The 18973-nt window shown below is 40.7% G+C and overlaps 1 protein-coding gene and 1 long non-coding RNA gene across 2 annotated transcripts in view; one reads left to right on the forward strand and one right to left on the reverse strand.

Moving 5' to 3' along the window:
• igsf9bb (immunoglobulin superfamily, member 9Bb) overlaps window positions 1–18973 on the forward strand; it is a 120022-nt gene that overhangs the window by 19451 nt on the left and 81598 nt on the right. The window contains exon 2 of the mRNA XM_061056040.1: window positions 9316–9507. Coding sequence (XP_060912023.1) covers window positions 9316–9507 — 192 coding nt within the window. The remainder of the gene's footprint in view (window positions 1–9315; window positions 9508–18973) is intronic.
• LOC132988575 (uncharacterized) overlaps window positions 14128–18973 on the reverse strand; it is a 116235-nt gene continuing 111389 nt past the window's right edge. The window contains exon 3 of the long non-coding RNA XR_009675823.1: window positions 14128–14696. This is a non-coding gene — a long non-coding RNA (uncharacterized LOC132988575). The remainder of the gene's footprint in view (window positions 14697–18973) is intronic.

An 18973-nucleotide genomic window follows, 5' to 3' on the forward strand; every position in this document is an offset into this window, starting at 1 on the left:
ACCGAAAGTGTTCTAAAGGATAGTTTGTACTTGACTTGTAAAGTTGTCCATGTTTTCAATGTTCCACAATGGCCAACAGGAAGAAGGTCCAAAAGTGGCAAGCTGAAAGGGGTCATTTAGCCCATATGAATAATGTAGCTTTTTTGAATCAGCTTGTTTATGAAATAGGCTTATTGTGTTCAGAGTCAAATACTGGTTTCATTCAGTCTCTGAGTTGCCCCCCTTTCTGTGAGCCCTACTGAACTTGTTCGCTGATCCACTCTCAGCCATCTGGCCTTAATTCCAGCCAATCAACAGGAGGTAAGAGGCTCAAATACATGTCTTTGTACCTCCCACAGACACTCTTTAAAAATTTTAGGCTCTTGGGTAGAAGACATCACCAGGTTCACAAGTGGAAGCACCTAATTAAAAAAAAAAGTCAGAGACATCCTCACTAGTATTTGTAAAGGTGACACATCTGTCTATGCAAAATCAAGATTCATTCAAGTGTTGAGTTTTCTGATACACAACATTTTTTTTCAAACAGCATGTGTGTGTGCAGGGCCCTGCACTCACCCTTTTATGTTCATTAGTGGGCAGTTTCATGCACACGCTTTATACTTTATAACACAAGGAGATAAGAACACAGCTGTGAACAAATCAGTCATTCAGGAACATGTTGGTGAATCTGACGGAGAGTCTTTTTAGAACGACGATCTGAGCTCAGAACATCTGCTACCACAGCTAAACTATAGGCTCTGGAATTTCCTACAAACAATGACAGGGGCAATGAGTGTCACTTGTAGGCGGTGAAAGGAAGCAGAAACAAGGGGTCGCAGGGTAAACCTAGAAGGCAAAGGCACATGACAAGGTGAAATGCAGGCGACGGCATCTGAGTCAACCTGCATAAGTCTTCCTGAGACGCACCCGCTCAAACCTCTGAAACTTCTTCCTGCAACATTTTCAGACTTTTCTGTCTGGTTTTATAAGTTTGGTTTCAGCAGACCATGATGCATATCAGCCGTTTCAACACCCAATTGACTTGTAGCAAAGTTCACTGTCAGTTGTTTAGACACCAACTCCTATAAGCAATACCACTGCACAAGGTATGGAGTGAAGAAGGGAGATTTCCTGTCTAAAGATTATACATACATTTACATATGCACACTGGGTATTCTGCTCATGCATTGCATTAATAGGGGCTTGGTTCTAGGATTCTTGGTTTGAACTGGCTTGTTTTAGAACTGTTGATACATTGCAAGTTTTTGCAAGTTTCATTTCCTCATTCCCCAAATCTTCGGGCAGAACAGGCCTTTATAGGATCTTTGCAATGTTCTCCCCCTGACTCAGAACTCTAATATCTGCATTTCACCCAGGAATTCAGGACACAGACAATAAGCATCAGCACCAGGAAAAGTGGGTCATGGAGAAGAATAGGATTAATAGACAGAATGCTTTTGTTGACGGCAACACCATGATAGAACAGGCTGACCCGAAGTGCGTGTTAAAAGTTTTTGTCTGACGGAAACCAGGCAGAGTGTCGGTGATCGTGTTTGCATGGACTCAAAACAAATGGAAATTGTGAGCAGGATTACAGGCTTTTTAAAGTCAACCCTGTGCTCTTGCTGTCCAGACTTTTCACAGATGTTTACAGTGTAACAAAATCAAGACTAACACCACACGAGCTTTGCTTTGCCTTTCTGTGCGGTGCAGGAGGGATAAGACACTTTTACTCCCTGGAAAGATCTCCTTTGAAATCCAAATGATGAGGGAAGCTTGCTTGAGAGCAGGAGACCAGAATTAGGTCAAGTCCCCCACCCTTTGGTGTAGCATTAGTGTTTTAAGCCACCCTGATATCTGAGGCTTGTAGCACACGCTGGAAAAACACAAATGAGCAATGCATTTTCACTGCACTTGTCGGCAAAATATTTGGATTCCTGTTTTCCCCTGGTTTAGTCTCGGCTCCAAATAAAGCAGTTTTAGCACAGCTCATCCTTACCGACTGCTCTCTCCAATTGAACACATTCTCCCTGCAGAGGTTTTTCTTGAATAGACTGTAGGGTTATGCACAATTTGCTTTATTAATCTAAACCTCTCTTTGATCTTACACAGGGAAATATTGATGCTTGGGGATAGCAAACAATCTTGATGTTCTTTGGGCTCATAAATAAATAGATCTGTAGTTGTTTTAGTTTACACTGAATAACTTCAGACTCACACGATTATCCAGATTTTGGTAGAAAATGGTGATGATGTGTGAAACGATGGAAAGAACGAGGATTAGGCACGAGCACTAGGATGATGAGAATAATAAACTTTATCCTTTGTTGTCATTGTCATTATCATGTAACTGCATATACTCAGATTCATTGGCTTTGCCTAGAATTATCCCAACTGAGACGCTAATATGTAAAGTATTGTTATTTACTCAGAAAATAATTATTTTTAAGATTCATTTTTGGGCTTTTATGCCTTTTATGAGAGAAGGCAGTGGATAAAGTAGGAAGTTAAAAGAGAGTTGGGAATGAGATGCAGGAAAGGAGCTGCAGGCTGGACTTGAACTCGGCCACCCACTAGGAAGACTGCAGCCTCTCTACATCAGGGCTGTCAATTCTAAAGTCGTTCGAAGTTGTTTAATTCAAAAAATGACAGCCGTTCTGTACATGGGGCATGAACTAACCGCTATGCCACCGTCACCCCCTCATCCTGCTTATTCACACATGCACTGACTCTTTGCAGTGCAAATGCATTAAAAGCCTGAATCTTCAGCGTGCTGTTAATCTCCTCGTCTGACACCTACCCCTCATAGCAGTGGTAACAAGCATTTAAAAAAACTATATAGTAAAAATAAATCTTTATGCTGATGGTCTTCTTTGCTTATATAACTCATAAAGAGGCCGCAATGTTGATTTCAGACTTTTTTTTTCCCAAGTTTGTTAGCAGATTGTGATGGAGTCTAGTGACCAGGTGACAGTGAGAATGAAGACACATTCTACCACAGTACACATCCCCTGTGAATTACTCAGATCTTATACAAAAACTGGTAAAGTGATTACTCTTAAACTCCAGCAGGTTAATCTCTCCTGTATCCTATTCAGCTAATGTGTAGCGACGTAGCTCTGAGAAATAATGCTGTTTTTAAGCCTCTGTAGCATTGTTCATCCCCCAGCTTGGTAACCTGGCTGGTAGCATTATTAATGCCTCCATTAATTTCACATAGCTGTTCTTTTATTACCACCACAGTCACGTTCAATTTTGGAATAAGAAACAGGAAGACTGAGTGCAGGTGCTGGAATAATAGGCTGGATTATAATGCACTGACCTTGCTACAGTCATCAAAAATGTATGTTGTATTGTGAGAAAATCTCATTTATATTTCATTTTTGTTTGGCACTTAGCCGAATGGGCTGGTAGCTAGACAGAGCCAGCATCGAGCCAGAGGAACCAGCTGAGACATGAACGGGGGAGCTTAAGTATATCGAGTGTTTTTAAGTGCCAAGAGAGTTTCGGCTGAGAGAGTACGCTGGAGTGATGTGTGTTCAACATGGCATACTTGTGTTGTTTAAATTGCAATCTCACTTGAATTGTCATGCATGGCCTTTTTTTGCCACCTCGATTAAGCATAGACATGCAAAATTCTCAGATGCTTCAACTTGCACAAATACCTGTCTGTACTCTCCCGTAGAACTCTACTGTCACACATCTTCTGAATGAGGAACCGTTCATCTATCATACCTCAAAACATGGAGACAATTGTATCACTTGTAAATCACACAGGAGGGTCTTACATTGCAGTTTGCTGGAGTTTTGTGGAGCCCATGTGTATCATCAACGCACATTTAACATTTAGATGTTTTCTTTGCAATATTATAAAATGATGGGAATTAAGTAAATTTACGTTGTCTTAAGAATGTTTGTTGAATGTTATAAGTTCAGTGCAGTTTTCTGGAATTAATTGAAATGCACCACCTGATAGTCTAAACCTGTTTGAATGGTTTACAGCTGGTTAGTGTCTCTGGTACTTTTTCAAATACTTCACAGTTCAAATACTTGAAACTTTTGTAATATAGCTCTTTCAAAGTTGCCCCTTAAATCTCTATATGTCAGCCCTGTGATTGACTGGTGAACTGGACAGGGTATTCTCTGCATCTTGCCAAATGACTGCTGAGATTGACTCCAGACCCCCTGCAGACCTCGAAGTATAAACTGTATAGATTTTGCCAGGGCCACATAGTCACATGTGCATGCCACAGCTAGTCAGATCTGGATCCAGGTTCCCTCACTCTGCCTCTGTCGTACCAGGAGAAAGCTGCTCCCTCGTAGCAGAGCAAAAATAAAACTGCCAATCACGACAGGGGCACAGCCACAGGAGTGTTCATGGTCCCTTAAAAATGATGGCCTGTGGCTCCCCAGGGTGATCCGTTCAATGCTACAATTGACCCTATAAATTGATTTCAGTGACAGGGTCAACACCAAAGGTTTTTTAGCTCACATAATAGACATCTTCATCTTGCTCACTTGTCGTGTCACTCTCTGATTCTTCTGTTACTGCTGCACGATGTATTTTAAATGATTATGAATGGTGGCTTTAATGTGGCACATGATTTACCTTACACCTGTGTTGCAGTACTCCTGGTCACAATCACAAATTCCCCTTCTCCTTCACTTGTGTGTGTTACTGTGCACCTGAGTAGTTAAAACCTTACGACGGTGGCCTCCCCTGGGTCTTTGATTGTAAATGAGCTATGCCCTCTGGGGTGTGTGTGTCTGTGTGTCTGTGTGTGTGTGAACGAATCAGCTCTGCGTCCCCTCTCGTCGTCTCCAGCTCTCTCGCTCCCTCTCCGTCTCATCAGTTATAAACAGTGAAGTCATACCTTCCAGTGGGGCTGTTTTTCTGCTATCTGCCATGATGTCACCATCAGCCAATCAACACGTACAACGGCTTGAGGTAGCATGCATGTGCGTGAGGGGGTGGGGGTGGGGGGTTTCACCACTGGGAAAGGCACACTTGCTCAGTTATTATCTGGTTCTGACGGCGTGCAGGGGAGCACACACGCACACATCAAATCACAAATCCACAGGCTCCTTCCAACACACACACACGCACACACATACAGCCTCTCAGTGATGTAATACACTCGATATGCTGCTCAGAGGTGCTCTATACTATGTGCTGTGTAGAAGTAATAGACCTGTGAACGTAATGATGAATATGGAGATCTTCCTGAACCACTCAGCTCTTTGTTCAGAGAAACATAGCCCTTGGTTGATTAACATATCACGTTGGAAGTGCATGTGCTTTTATTCCATTAGACATCCACAATTAGGCCTAATTACAAGATAAACATCTCCTGTTTAGTGCAAAAAACCCAGACAATTAGATGATTTTCATATTGATCTCAGTTCAAGGTGACTTTGAAAGCTTTTCTGCTGCAGCCTTAATATGCATTTGAAAAGTCAAGATGGCTAATTTGTGGTTGCACTATTAAGAATTTATTGCTGGCCCTGAATGGATATTCAATTATTACCGCAGCATAATTAGTTCACTCTCTTCCACAACAATATTATTCTGCTAATAGAAAAATGGAGAAACATCAAGAGATGGATTGAAGCTCAGCAGAATGTCAGCCTTTGATTGGTTGCTGCTTTTTCTGAACAAACACAGTCCAAAGCATTATGCCCCCATGCACTGTCCCATTATGATAAACATATTCTTCTGTTTATCATCTACATTTTGTCTAGACCTTGTGTTAATGCATAGTCCAATTGTTTATAGTTGAAAAAAAAATAAATTAAGTTAACAAAAGTAGTCACAACACCAGTGTTACCAGTGACACTCAATACCACAGCCAAGTCAGAAGGAAGTGTAGTAATTCAAGATTGTGACGGTAGATCTAACATGAAGCATCCAAATCATTCTGCCCTCGCACAGATTCAGGTAGACGGTGAATAAAAAACACCTCCTGAACAGCATGGGGTAAAACAAGGTATGTTTACTTCTTACGTAAGGGAGCTAAATAACATCAGAAGTATAAATTCTGACCTTTAGGGAAAAACTTAAAAATGGATTATTTCAAAGGAAATACCATATAAAGCTTCAATTGTCAGCATTCTCTGATGGTTTCATCTCATTTTACTGCCCTATGATATCTGTTTTTCTATCTAATTTCTGCCTAAATACCTGTCATTGCATGCACAGATTCCTAACGAGCGAGTAAACTAAATGAAGTTTCAGATTGTTCTTAATAAAGATGCCCTGACTTCCTCTGTGTGTCGGTGAAGCTGAGCAAGCAAAACCATCGACCTGGTTCTATTTCTGCTGAGTTTCCCCCACCTGCATTTCATTTGCAGAGGGAGAAATTACAACACAAACAAACCCATTTCCTCCCCTGTGGAGCATTGCTTGTAGTTTATATAGACAATTACTTTTGTTGTCTATCTGGTCGAAGTATTACTCTTCTCATGTGGTGAGTAAAATCTTACTTCTGCTCCTATGTACTGTGAGAAAGATACTTTCAGTTTCTAACTTAAGCATCTGATGTCTGACTGGGTATTGATAAAAATGATGAACAGATGAAGGGGAGAGGAGGAGAGACATGTTAAGTGCATCATGGGAAATATATCCGCAGTTTAGTAGCATAACTACTAATGGAGCTCAGCATAAATTCAAGCAGGAAGACTGTTTATCTTCTCTCACACATTCATTCATTTTTCTTCATTCAACATCTTGACATGATCTTCATGTCGCAGTGCACCACAACAACTTTGATTGGTCAGCTTTGTAGCTTCACAAAAAAACATACTAAGGACACTGTGCTGGCTGCTAGCTTGTTGCTAGCTGCTACAGCTAATGAACTTCCACATGAAGCTAGATCTAGAGCAGCGATCGAAAGTTTTAAAAGTCTACAGTCATATTGTGTTTGCATATAATCTGTGTTGCAGTAAGTCAACCAAAAGCAATTGTTACCCACATTTCTATCTCCATCTCCATAAAGAAGAAGCTGGAAAAAGCTCTACACATTGAGATAAAATCCCCATCTTCAGCTCCCACTTTGGCTGTGTAACAAGCGGTTGACACAGCAAACACAGAGCAGCCGAGGGATGTCACAATATCAGAAGTTTAAACCTCAACACCACACTAGTAAATCGATATGGATATATGTTAACTCAGCCACTAAAAGAGAAGTCATATTTGGTTCATCTCTTGATTTTTAAACACCAAAAAGTGCAGGTAAACTCCTGCACACTGCCTCAATTAAACAAATACATTAGCAATGTTTTGGTACTAAAATGTTGCCAATGTATTTTTGCAATGTAAGTACAAAAACAGCCGAATAATGACAATATTCCATCTCCATTATCACTCATTATCTAGTTGAACTGACTAATTTGAATGGACCACAGCTGCTTCCAGGGACGGCGCCAGGACATTTTTTTCTCCCGGTGCTGAGGAGGAGTTCGACTGATATGTATGGTTGCTTTTTTTTACAGTTTATTTAAAAAGGAAACAAAACTACCAAAATACATGAGGGGGCTTAACCAGGGCCAGACAGATTTGTGATAGGGCTATAGCGCCCCCCTCTTTTTGGCTCCCAGCAGCTTTTGGTTAAATATATGACTGAAGATTTGTAGTTTTTTAAAAGCTTTGGTACTATTCAATACTATCGATCATTCAAACAACAGAGGCTTTACATCATGTTTAGTGTAGGCCCTGTGTGGATTCAGTGAGCAGGTTTAAATCAGGCTTCAGGGTGCGTTTAAAGATAAGAAGTTGTGATGAAAGTGAACAGAAGGCTTGATGTATAATCAGGCTTTGCTAAACATGTTTCAGATCAGGAGAAGATAGCAGAGCTTTTTTTAAAAACTTGATTTATGTTGTGTTCACTACTTACCATCATGGCTTTTTAAACACAGAATAACCAATCACAGATCTTGCAGTTCACTTTTCTTATATCTGTAGATAACACTGGGACTCATTGCTTGTACACTTTTAAGGTACTGTATATGGACATGTAATAGATGGAGTCCCATTGGGTCCTGGGTTCTTGTTTTGTCTAATGAGATTCAATGTAAGGCAGTAGGCCATCATGTGTGTGCAAAAGAAGCTGCCTGCCTGTCTTCCTACAGGCCACTGAGGCACATGCAGTGAGTCCGTCTGATTCTCCGTATCGACTGGTAAAATGCTACCACACCAGGTTTCCGCTCATAAAGCAAAGCTACAGAGTCATTTGCCTGGAATCAATCCAGCAAGCTAGAAAAACAGACGCACGCTTTCACTGGGACCGCTCCATCACCGAGTCAGTTGTATTTGTGAAAGGTTGAAGGTCGAAAGATAACTGTCACATTAACACTTTTGTGTTTTTGTCCGCCCACATTCTGTCAGACAAATTACATGAAAAAGATGGTGTTGAGATAAATCACATTCATGTGTCGTTAATCCTGCTTCTCCCAGCCCACTGGCCTTGGCTCTGTGTTGGATTTGTCACTGGCAGCCTCTGCTGTCCTGACTGATGGTACTTGTAGGCGAGCAAATGTTTGTGTTATCACGCACACGCACGCACACACACGCACACACACGCACACACACACACACACACACACACACACACACACACTTACTGCTTTCTAAAGACCTGTCTGATTTCTTTCTTTCTCTTCTGATCCATATCTAATGTGCATGTTGGCATTTCTGTTAAACTAGTGGAATCAGCTTAGCAAAAGTTGTTTCCCTCAAATTGAGTCACGGCAGCCCAAAGATTAGAGAAGTAGGCCAAAAAAGGTGAGGATTTAGTGTCAACAGTGGCTAAACAAAAATCAAAGAATGAAGTTGCACAGGTGTTTATTTCCTCGCTGGACTCTGTCTAAGACCTCTACCCCTGAAATACAAGTGTTACTTTTGTGAGCAAGATGTATGGTTTGAATGAGATATCAGATGAATTGTATAATGCTGTTAATTATGAAGCTTCAACTATTTTTTACCTTTTGTTTTTAAACAAACAACAGGTTTTTGCCTGTTGAATGCATGTTAGGTGAGCTCCATCTGTCAACCTGACATTAAACATTTCCAGCTCTGTCATTTTTTCACTATTAAAAATGACACGACCACCATTCTTAACTCTACTGTATGACATCTGTATGTGGACAAAAGGATTTCAGCTAGCTAAAGTTAGCTACTTTTGCTTTTTACCATTTTAATCCAAAGTTTCTTAGTTTTCTTGTTTGTTGCACAGAATCGTTACAATATACACCAACAAGCAACAATAATATCAGATTAAATGGACGTCAGACCCCCTGTGATTGTTGACCAGGCTAACCTGTAAACGCTGTTACCTCCAGGTGCCCACGGAGTGCGAGAGGAGCCTCAGTTTGTGACATCTCGAGCAGGAGAGAACGTCATCCTGGGATGCGACGTGTCCCACCCCCTGAACGGCCAGCCCTACGTGGTGGAGTGGTTCAAGTATGGAATGCCCATCCCCTTCTTCATCAACTTTCGCTTCTACCCTCCTCATGTGGACCCGGAGTACGCAGGTAAGACGGGGAAAGCATTCAGACGCAGACTTTAAACAGTGACCTGATAACACATTCAAAGGCCTCGTTTGTCGTCTCTGGTTGAATAATGACGCCTGCAGAATATCTGACCAACACCAGCTTCCTGTAAGTGATGGGTCTAGATAGAAAGATGGATAGAGAGAGGGGCGTTTCGGCTCGTATTTCAATAGCCTCTCTAAAGTACAGGAGCGGTATCCTATGCTATGCTAAAAATAAAGTTAATTATAACCCAGGCAAGTACTCCTTCAACGCTGTATGCTCTTCAACGATTCACCTGCGCAGAATCCTCCTCCACATGGAGCTCTTGCCAGAGTTCAGCGTCTTTATCATCCTCTACAACATGAAGGGGCAGCATGTTGGCTGCAAACAGGTCAACAATCCTTCAGTCCAGTAGCAGCGATGCCAGAGGACTCGCCCAAGTTTAGCTGGTGTGCTCTCTTGATACTGAATAATAACCCCCCCCCCCCCCCCCCCCCCAAAAAAAAGGGTTACATCTTACCTGAAGCAGTTTAAGTTTACGGGGGAGAAACATTTCCAGATTCAGACGTTCTGTATTTTCATCCAACAAGGAGAAATCAAATGTCACGAGTGTGAACTGAGGAAAAAAAAAAAGAAACACATCAGACTCACTTTGCAGAGAGATTTTTCACGCTCTAATCCCATCTTGAGGGGGAAACTTTGAATATTGAATTTTTAAAGACATTTTTCAAGGTCTAATCCAGTTTTCTTGTTTCTCTCCAGCTTTGTGTTTCTAAGGAATCACAGAAATATTCAGAAGCAAAAAGAGAACTCTGCTCCGGTTTCATCTGAACTTTGAAGCTTTTGTTAGACAGTCAGAGGTTTTGTTCCAGATGTAGTTTTCTCAGACGGTTCTGGGGTGTCATTGGTAGTCTTTAAATGTTCAGAGGTCTTTTTTGTGGAAGATACTGATGAAAGATAATATGTGAAGACTGCCCGTGTAGAATTCTATTATTCAGAATAAAGTGCACTATTTAGTGAATATGTTGTAATGATGCCTGAACTCTGAGTGAGCACATACAATGGACTTATTGTATCCCAGACAGACAAGGGGACCAGTTTGGACACAGGACACAGAAACAACAAACTGATAATATTAGGCGGCATTTTTACCGACATTTAGAAGACCTTTAGAAGAAAAAAAAGCGTAAGGTTTTCAACGGAGTAACGTTTTTCGTTAAGTTTTTCCCTAATGTTGATGGTTGACACGAGACCATTCTCTGTTTAAACAGATAAATGAGTTCATTACTTTATATTTATTTCTTATATTAAATTGTTTTGTGAAAATACGCTCAGTATGTGAAATCTCTGTGAAATTCATTAAATCATTTACCATTATGATCCTCAGCCGGCGTTATGCTGCACATTTTAGTTGTGCAACTGCCATGACGTCATCTTCTGCAACCAGCAAGAGACAAGAAGTGTCCTAAATGTTTTTTTTATTGCGCTGAATTAGTACACTCTATAGTTCACCACAGTCCCTACTCCCATATGTTAAGAGTTCTCTGATTTTGGAGACAACCTTTGACTTCATTGATTTGATCACTGAGCACAACGAGCAGCAGAGTTTCAGAATCTATTGTACCAACAATCAGAGCAGGAGGATGAAATGTAAGCACCAACCATTAAGTGTGAACATTTCCTGTCATGAACCGAAAAGTCTACATGAGTGATCTGGGAACAGGACTGAGCTCTGATACTGGGAACGACATGTTTCTAAGTCTCACATGAAGTTGTTCTTTGAACGGCAGTCCACTTTGATCATTAAAAAACGGACCCTCCACTCAGTGTGGCAATTTGTTTGCAATTTTGCAAGCTCGACTCGTGTAATGTTGGGACGGTGCTCATTAGAATTATTTTCCCACTTAGCATGAAATTCTCTTTTTGACTCCAATTCCTTTTTAAGTCTATTTTTCAACATTTGCAAGTAACTGATGTTAAAAAGAGAAAACGAGAATGCATACAGGCTTAGGACAGGACGTGCAGGAAAAAGGAAAAAAGGTCTGCACACTTTCAGCTCCCAATGGACAATTTCATTTAGACAAGACAAAGTTTCAATCTATCAAGCAAAAACCTGATGTTCAACAAGTGGCAGTAAGCAACTTTTGAATGGAATCAGCACCAAGCGCTGTCCCTGTAAACTGTGTCTGTTCAACTCAAATAGTTATTCTACAATTCACTTAGCAGACACTTTTATCCAAAGCCACGTACATCAGAGACAGTTATGCTGGACAGAAACACTGACGGCCGATTGATATACATCCCAAAAGAGAGAGAGAGAAGGAGAGAGAGAGAGAGAGAGAGAGGGAGCTGTTGACACAAGTCACATAGACTTCAGATGATGGTAGTTCTAAACTTGACTTTTGCGAAGCAACCCACTCATTCTCCTCACAGAGACGCTGCTCTGCGATTGGCTAGTTACATGCAAGCTAACCCTGATTGTTTTTTTGGCCTCATAAGTAAAAAAAAACAACAACAAAAAAAAGATAGAAAGGAGGGCACTTACGATCAGCTCAGACACACATTTATTAACATGCAATAATGAAAATGTGTTATTTTACCCAAAATTGTATTGACCCTAACAAACATTTCAACATTACACACAGGTCCTAGAAACAAGACATTAAAAGGACACACAGCACAATCAAACATTAAAAGCTTGTTTGAAAAGGTGACGGGTAGTGCAATGTTGAGCATGTGTGGGGAGTGATCTCCAGAGGGGAGGGGGGCAGCTATGGGGTCAGTCCCATCAGAGTCGCTGCTTGATTCTGTGCGGTGGAGACGAGCGGTAACATAATGTTGCATACTATAGCTTCAAACCCAAAGATTCCCTTTAATGCTGTCATCATGTTTTGTTACCTGATTGTAGAAGTTATTAGTTACGGCCTGATTGATATTAACAACCTCTAATGTTGCTGTAAAAATGGGAACAGAGTTATGAAATGATTGATTTATGTTTAAATAATCCTCTTTAAACAGGAAGTCTCATTCAGACAGAATAGGTTTGCAAAGAAATAAGCTTTTTGAGTTTAAACTGGCTTCCTACAAATGTCAGCAATGCAGGCTTTAGAAAAACAAATGATATTGACATTGCTCTTTCCTGATAAAAATAAGAGGGATATTCAAGTTTGATATCTGAATTCATACCTGAAATCTGTTTTAGAAGATGATTTGAAATGAAACAGGAACCCTCAGTTTTATTGGAAGATCACAACCCACATTTAAAGTTTCACAGCTTGTCTCCCTCAGAGGGACATTAAAGTTAAAGTGATTCTAACTTTGAGTCACTCTTGTTTTACTTGATTTTATGTCACTGTCATAATGTACTACATTTACATTTTTCTCGATGGTAGGAGACACATCACTGGCTTTTAGTAGGGAATTCATCTTTGTTTAACTATGCAGCTCTGAAACATCTAAAGCCTGCTGCAGGCGGACACCAACCTCCCTCTGTGCTCCAGTGATATGACATCATGGCATGATGTCAGAGATCATGGTCAAAGCTGCTGAGATATAGAGGCTTACATTGTACCCTCTTTAGATTCGAGGGTTAATGAGGCGAGCAGGCCACAGGGGGAGCGTTTCCTGGATGCCTGTCTGCCCTCGCTCTCAAACAAGCCGTTGTCTTTTTTTTATCGAGAGGAAGAAAGAGGGTCAAAGAGGCAGAGCAAAATATCAGACATTTCCATGAGAGAGTGTAGAGCGGACGAGATGAAAAAAGAAATAGGAAGAAAACAGCATATGGAATTAAAGATGGAACTAGAAATAAGGGACGGGGGGGGGCTGCAGGAAGTGTTGAAAGTTGAATGCGGCCTATCATCGTGGAAGATCTCTGATCCGGTCCAGAAGTACGCTGACATTTTAAAATGACTTTCTCCAGCTGACACTTCCTGAAGCTCATAAATCTGCTTTGTGTTCCTTCTTCCACAGAAGATTTTGGTCCTCAGAGACAGAATAAATACATCTTTCTTTAATGCAAAAATAAATAGGAAATAAAGGTTCATTCTTATGAAAGAAATAAATGAAAGCTGCAGTATTATATTTCTGTCCATGTTATCAATTTACAGTTACTGTGTGTGTGTGTGTGTGTGTGTGTGTGTGTGTGTGTGTGTGTGTGTGTGTGTGTGTGTGTGTGTGTGTGTGTGTGTGAGAGAGAGAGAGAGAAGGGGAAGAGAGGGGGGAGATGGCTTCGTACCCACGTGGTCGCTCACGATGGCGCACACCTAACAAAGACCTGCGTGCGTGCGTGTGTGAATGAAAGAGAGAGAGGAGGGGGGAAAGGGGGGAGATTGCTGGCCTTTCTGATCAGAAGAGTAATACCCGGTTATAACGCTGTTACGCTAAACACATATAGGACGCAAACGAAACGACCGAAACGGGAACAACAAGAGTTTTAAACAGGTAAAACTCAGGACGCGGTGGTCCAACAAAGAGAAAAATTACAGTTTCTGCATCAATCAAACAATTGTTAAAAACACTCTAAAGCTAATTCTGCCCAGACCTAATTAAGCCTCACTTGTGAATCGCTTTGCCCGCGATTGGTGAAGGAAAAAGGAGTCCAGCAGTAAAACAGATCTTCTGTCTGTCCTGGTGTAGAGGCGTCTGATGGCGGCGAGGGTCCCTTACGGCAAGAGCGGCTTCGTTGGTTCTCCGTCGAGTGGAAAGATGTCCGTTGATGTCCTTTCGTTGCAGGACGGAATAAGACTGTTATCTTTCTGATAACCTGTTATAGTCTGACGCTCTCCGAGAAACTGAGATGCGTTCACTGGACAATCCGAGCTCGGAATTTAGAACACTGCCGGCCGCGGATTACCTGCGCGCCGAAACTTAAAACAAAGGAAGATTGTTGCAGAAAACAGGAGGTGAGCTTTGGTCTCCGAGCACTTGAAGTCAGCGCGTGGAAAGAGGAAGAGCAATGGAAGTCTTGGAGCTTTGTAGCCTGGCCTGCTTCGTGGGGGGTCTACCTCAGGTCCCCTCCAATGAGGAGAGAGAGGTTCCGGTCCCCCCTTACTTCACACGTAGGTGTGAAGTACTGCAGGGGATTCTGGGATTAAGAGTCCTTTTAGGCCTCTTTATGATCTCAGTGAATAACTCAAATGAGGCTTCTCACAGAGGTGCAGGCCCAAGTCCATTGTTTGACTGTCCTAAGCCTGCGTGGCCCAACAACATTTATTAGGATGTTTTTATGGATGAATGATGCTTGGCTCTCTTCTTCTGAAGTCATTGTTTCACAGTTTTCAGTGAATCAGCATCATAGAGGTTGAACACGATCATTGTTATAAGAAGGTCACCCACAGCACGAGAAGCAGCCTCATGTCAAGTGGAACAGTGGAGGGAGAATACCTCCTCTCAGGTTATCACAGTTAATGTCAGTCATGACTTCTTGAGCTCTGTGACAGACGGCGATGTGTCGACTGCATGAAACTGAAAGAAGAGACAAAAAGTGACTGAACATGATCAGAGGAACAGCTGGATTTCTGTCATTATTACTTCAATGATGTGAGGTCCTGGTGACTGCCTAGTGTGCTGCCTTCAGGATCCTATTCTTTTCTCTAGTTTAATTCTACACACAGATCAGTGTCTAAAAACTCTGATCTTGTATTTGAATGAGTCCATTGTACAGATCCACCCGTAAAGGATAAAATTAGCATGTTTCATTGTTGGGTTTTTTAGTTTCTTTCCCCCTTATGTGCACCATTGGAGTGTTGTTGTAGATGATATACTTATCTTAACTACTATAGATGGTGGATGGATAGCCATAAAATCTGATACAGACATGCATGTTTCTCACACTATAAATCTAATTGAATCAAATCATTATTTGTATAGCACCAATTCTTAACAAATGTTATCTCGAGGCGCTTTACAAAAAGAAGTTAAAAGATCTTACTCACTATGTTACAAAAGAAAAATGGGATAGGAGGAGATGGGATAATATGCAGGAAAGATTTCTCCTTTGTATTCCTCGCGTTCCTGTTGTCCACACTTCCTTGCCGTTGAGGTGGAGGTCGGAGCAGGCCGTGCAGGAAGGAGGGCGGTGGTGATTGTGAGGAAGACACAGTCTGATGGTGGTGGCTGGGCGTCAGGGACATCAAGTGGTAGTAGTGCCTAATCACCTCTCTGTAATCTATGATATACAGACAAAGGTTTCAGAATTGTTTTGCCCCTAAAAGTTGTTTTCCTCCCTAAAGTGTGGTACGATTGCCCGCTTATGACAAAGCTAAGTAAAGTCCTTATTTTTTTGATGGTTCTTAAGGTTATATGTTATGTATGTATGTAATATGTATGTAATCTTCTAGTGCGTGCTGTGCTGTTTTTGTCATATTGTTGTGCGTCTCCACAAACTATGTGAAGGTCTCTCACATGTAACATCTGTTCAGATTTTTAAAACTCTCTAAGTGTGGGCCGGGCTTGAATAATTTGGATGTACCTGAGAAAGAAAAGTCTTCTGAATTGTGTGATTAAATGATTTAACAGGGCAATGTCTCTGCAGGGTTTAATAAAAACATATGCTCCACAGGGTAGAAAAGTATTCACCTAAGTATCTGATTCAGTCCTTAAAGAGTCACTCTTTAGATTCCCTTAAATAAGGAGAGAAGACAAGTAACATGGCTCCATGTAGGCTCTCTCTTTCTTCTTTCTGCAGCAGCTGCATTGCTCTGCCGTGACATCATTCATTCTTTCAATCTGAAAGACTTGCACAGGGACAGTTTGGATGAAAATATTCTCTGTTCACACGCTCCAAGTGTCTGTATGACAGCTTATTTATAAATGTTTTACAGTGAGCATTTCTGTGAACTGCTGCACTCATATATTCAGTGTGATCAGATTCATCTGTAGTACGTAACACTTTGAGGGGAACTAATCTTTTTCTCCACATTAAAGAAATTAAGAAGAAAAAAAGAGTTATTAGTGTTTTAAATGATATCTGTATCTGTAATGTGCTCATCACCATGTGTGCCTAATATTTGTCTTCTCACTTGCAGTAAAAGGTCAAACAGATCAAACAATGCTGGATTTTAATGAGTGTAAGAAGGATTGACACCTCATGGAGAAAAGTGATAAAAAGATTGAAGCATGATGGAAGTGTTCAGAGCTGCTGCTTGCCGTAGTTAGAGTAAGACAGCGTGATGTGTAATACAAAGGATCCAGTCAGAAGTTCTTTCAGAGGATTTCCCGTTTCTTTTCTTTTCTTTTCTGGGAACCCTTAAAAATCGTTCTTGAGACAGAATCTGTGTGTGGTATCAAAAAGCCTGAAACTAAACTCTTTATTTTCACATTTTCAACAATCATTTTAACCGTTTTATTTATTCAGGTTGAAGAGATCTGTGGAGTTTTATTCCCACTGGGCTAAAATCATACCTGATCATTTGATTCAGAAATGATCCCCTGATGTCTGCGTTTCATGCTGTGCATAAAAGGGGGAAGAAATGTCTGTATTATCCTGGAATTTACTGACATTATCCAGAGGACATGATGTCCTACTTTATGTAACATTGACTATCCTACCTCACTGCCATAAGGCCACCAAATAATAACTATTGAGTTCTCAATGCATGTTGGGCTGCATGTCATCCAAGACGTTTTCAAAGATTTGATCTCTTTCTACAAAGCCATCTTCCTGTTATTTGGTGAAATGAGCGTCCTGATAGCTCACCCAAAATACTTTAACAACTTCATGTTATATTTGTGAGCACAGCCTCCATAATTCTGGACCTGGAAAGAGGCAGATAATAGGTACAGATTTAAAAACTTCACTTAGCATTATATTTCATTACAGTTGGTCATAGTTTGGCTGAAGATACAAGCTACTGAAGGCAGTGTGTGCAGATAGTCCATAAAAGACTAAGGGTGCTTTCACATGGAACTACATCCAGAATGGAACCACCCTCTCCACAACAAGTAATGTTTGTGTGTGCCTTTGCAAATGTTTCCAAATCCTCTTGATCTTACCACAGAGCTCTTTTGTAGTCCCAAACTGTTGAAAACACATGAATGAATTACAGTGTTGCACTGGATGACATGTTCTTTCCCGGCTTTGAACACTGAGTGTGTTTTAAAAATTAAAATGTATACTTGTTAGTTTTTTGAAAACATTTGTCTGCAGAAGGAACCTTTAAGGCATAAGAAATAAGACAGAGTGACACACTGTTAGACGTGAACCTTCATGGGATTTAGTGAAGACATCTAAAATTATGACTAAGATCAGACCATTGAAATGCATGAGGCAGACAGTTTCTTCCAATTAGTTTAAATAATTTTTCAATACTTTGATCATTTAAAAAACAGAGATTGTACTGTTTTAAACCATGTATCAAAAAGTATCACAAGTTTTGACAACCTTCATACAAATGAAACTATATCTACCTTGATAAATGTTCTGCTTTTTGTTCAGCCTTTTATTTTTAATATCGACTGACAGGAAAATAAAAATGTAATGAAGTGGAAGCAAAAGTGACACTCGTATGTTTTACTCTCCAGAGGAGATTTTTCTTTCTGTTGGAGGTGTAAAAATGTGGAGGGTGCACAGAGCAGCAGAAAGCCTCATATACAGCTGATGTTGTTTTGTAGATTTATTCTGATAATAGAAGAGGAGGTGACCTCGGAGGGCACAGAGCGTGGAGGCCATGTCAGCCTCTGGTGGAGAATATGATATACATCATTATAAGGGTTGTGGGTATGATGCTGTTTGTGTGAGCAGTGCATGTGTGTGTTTCCTGTGGAAGCAGACAGAATTTAACAAGCATGTATTCTCCTGTTTTCCTCTTTTATATTCTATGTGCTCATCTACCTCAGTGTTCCTGTAGAATGTTCTTAAGACTCCTGTCAAGGTAAACTCAAAGTCAGTGACATGCTCTTCTTTGAACCGTTTGAAATCGTCATGGAGGAGGGGTCCTTTAATGGAATATCTCTTTGATAATCAATCATTCATTTTTATTTGTATAGCGCCAGGTAGGTAAAAGACCTTACTCGTTGTTATTTTACAAAAGAGCCGGTGAAATACCTTACTGATTGCTATATTACTAAGACCCAACATTAATCCATCATGAACACTTATCAACATTTAAAGGGGCAGAACTCTTGGGAAAAACCAGACTCATGATTAACAGCCATCTGCCGAAACTGCGCCGTGTTCGAAAAATGGGATAGAGGGAGATGGGATCAAGTTTTTTGCTTTGTCTGAAATGAATATCTCTTTAAAATGTGGGAAAGGATGAGAAAAGTGACTTGTAGTAGATCAATGTCTCAGACTCTATTTTTTATGTAATGTAACTGGCTCTTATGTATGTAAACTGAACTAATATGAAGTGGATGTCTTTGTTCCTATTGGTGTAGTTTTCCTTTTGTTGGGGAGGGGGGGCTGTGTTGGTATTGGTTGTATATCTTACCTTGTGGAGTGTTATTATTCATTCATTAATTAATTCAT

Source organism: Labrus mixtus, chromosome 14 (genome assembly GCF_963584025.1).
Source record: "Labrus mixtus chromosome 14, fLabMix1.1, whole genome shotgun sequence".
Lineage (NCBI taxonomy): Eukaryota > Metazoa > Chordata > Actinopteri > Labriformes > Labridae > Labrus > Labrus mixtus.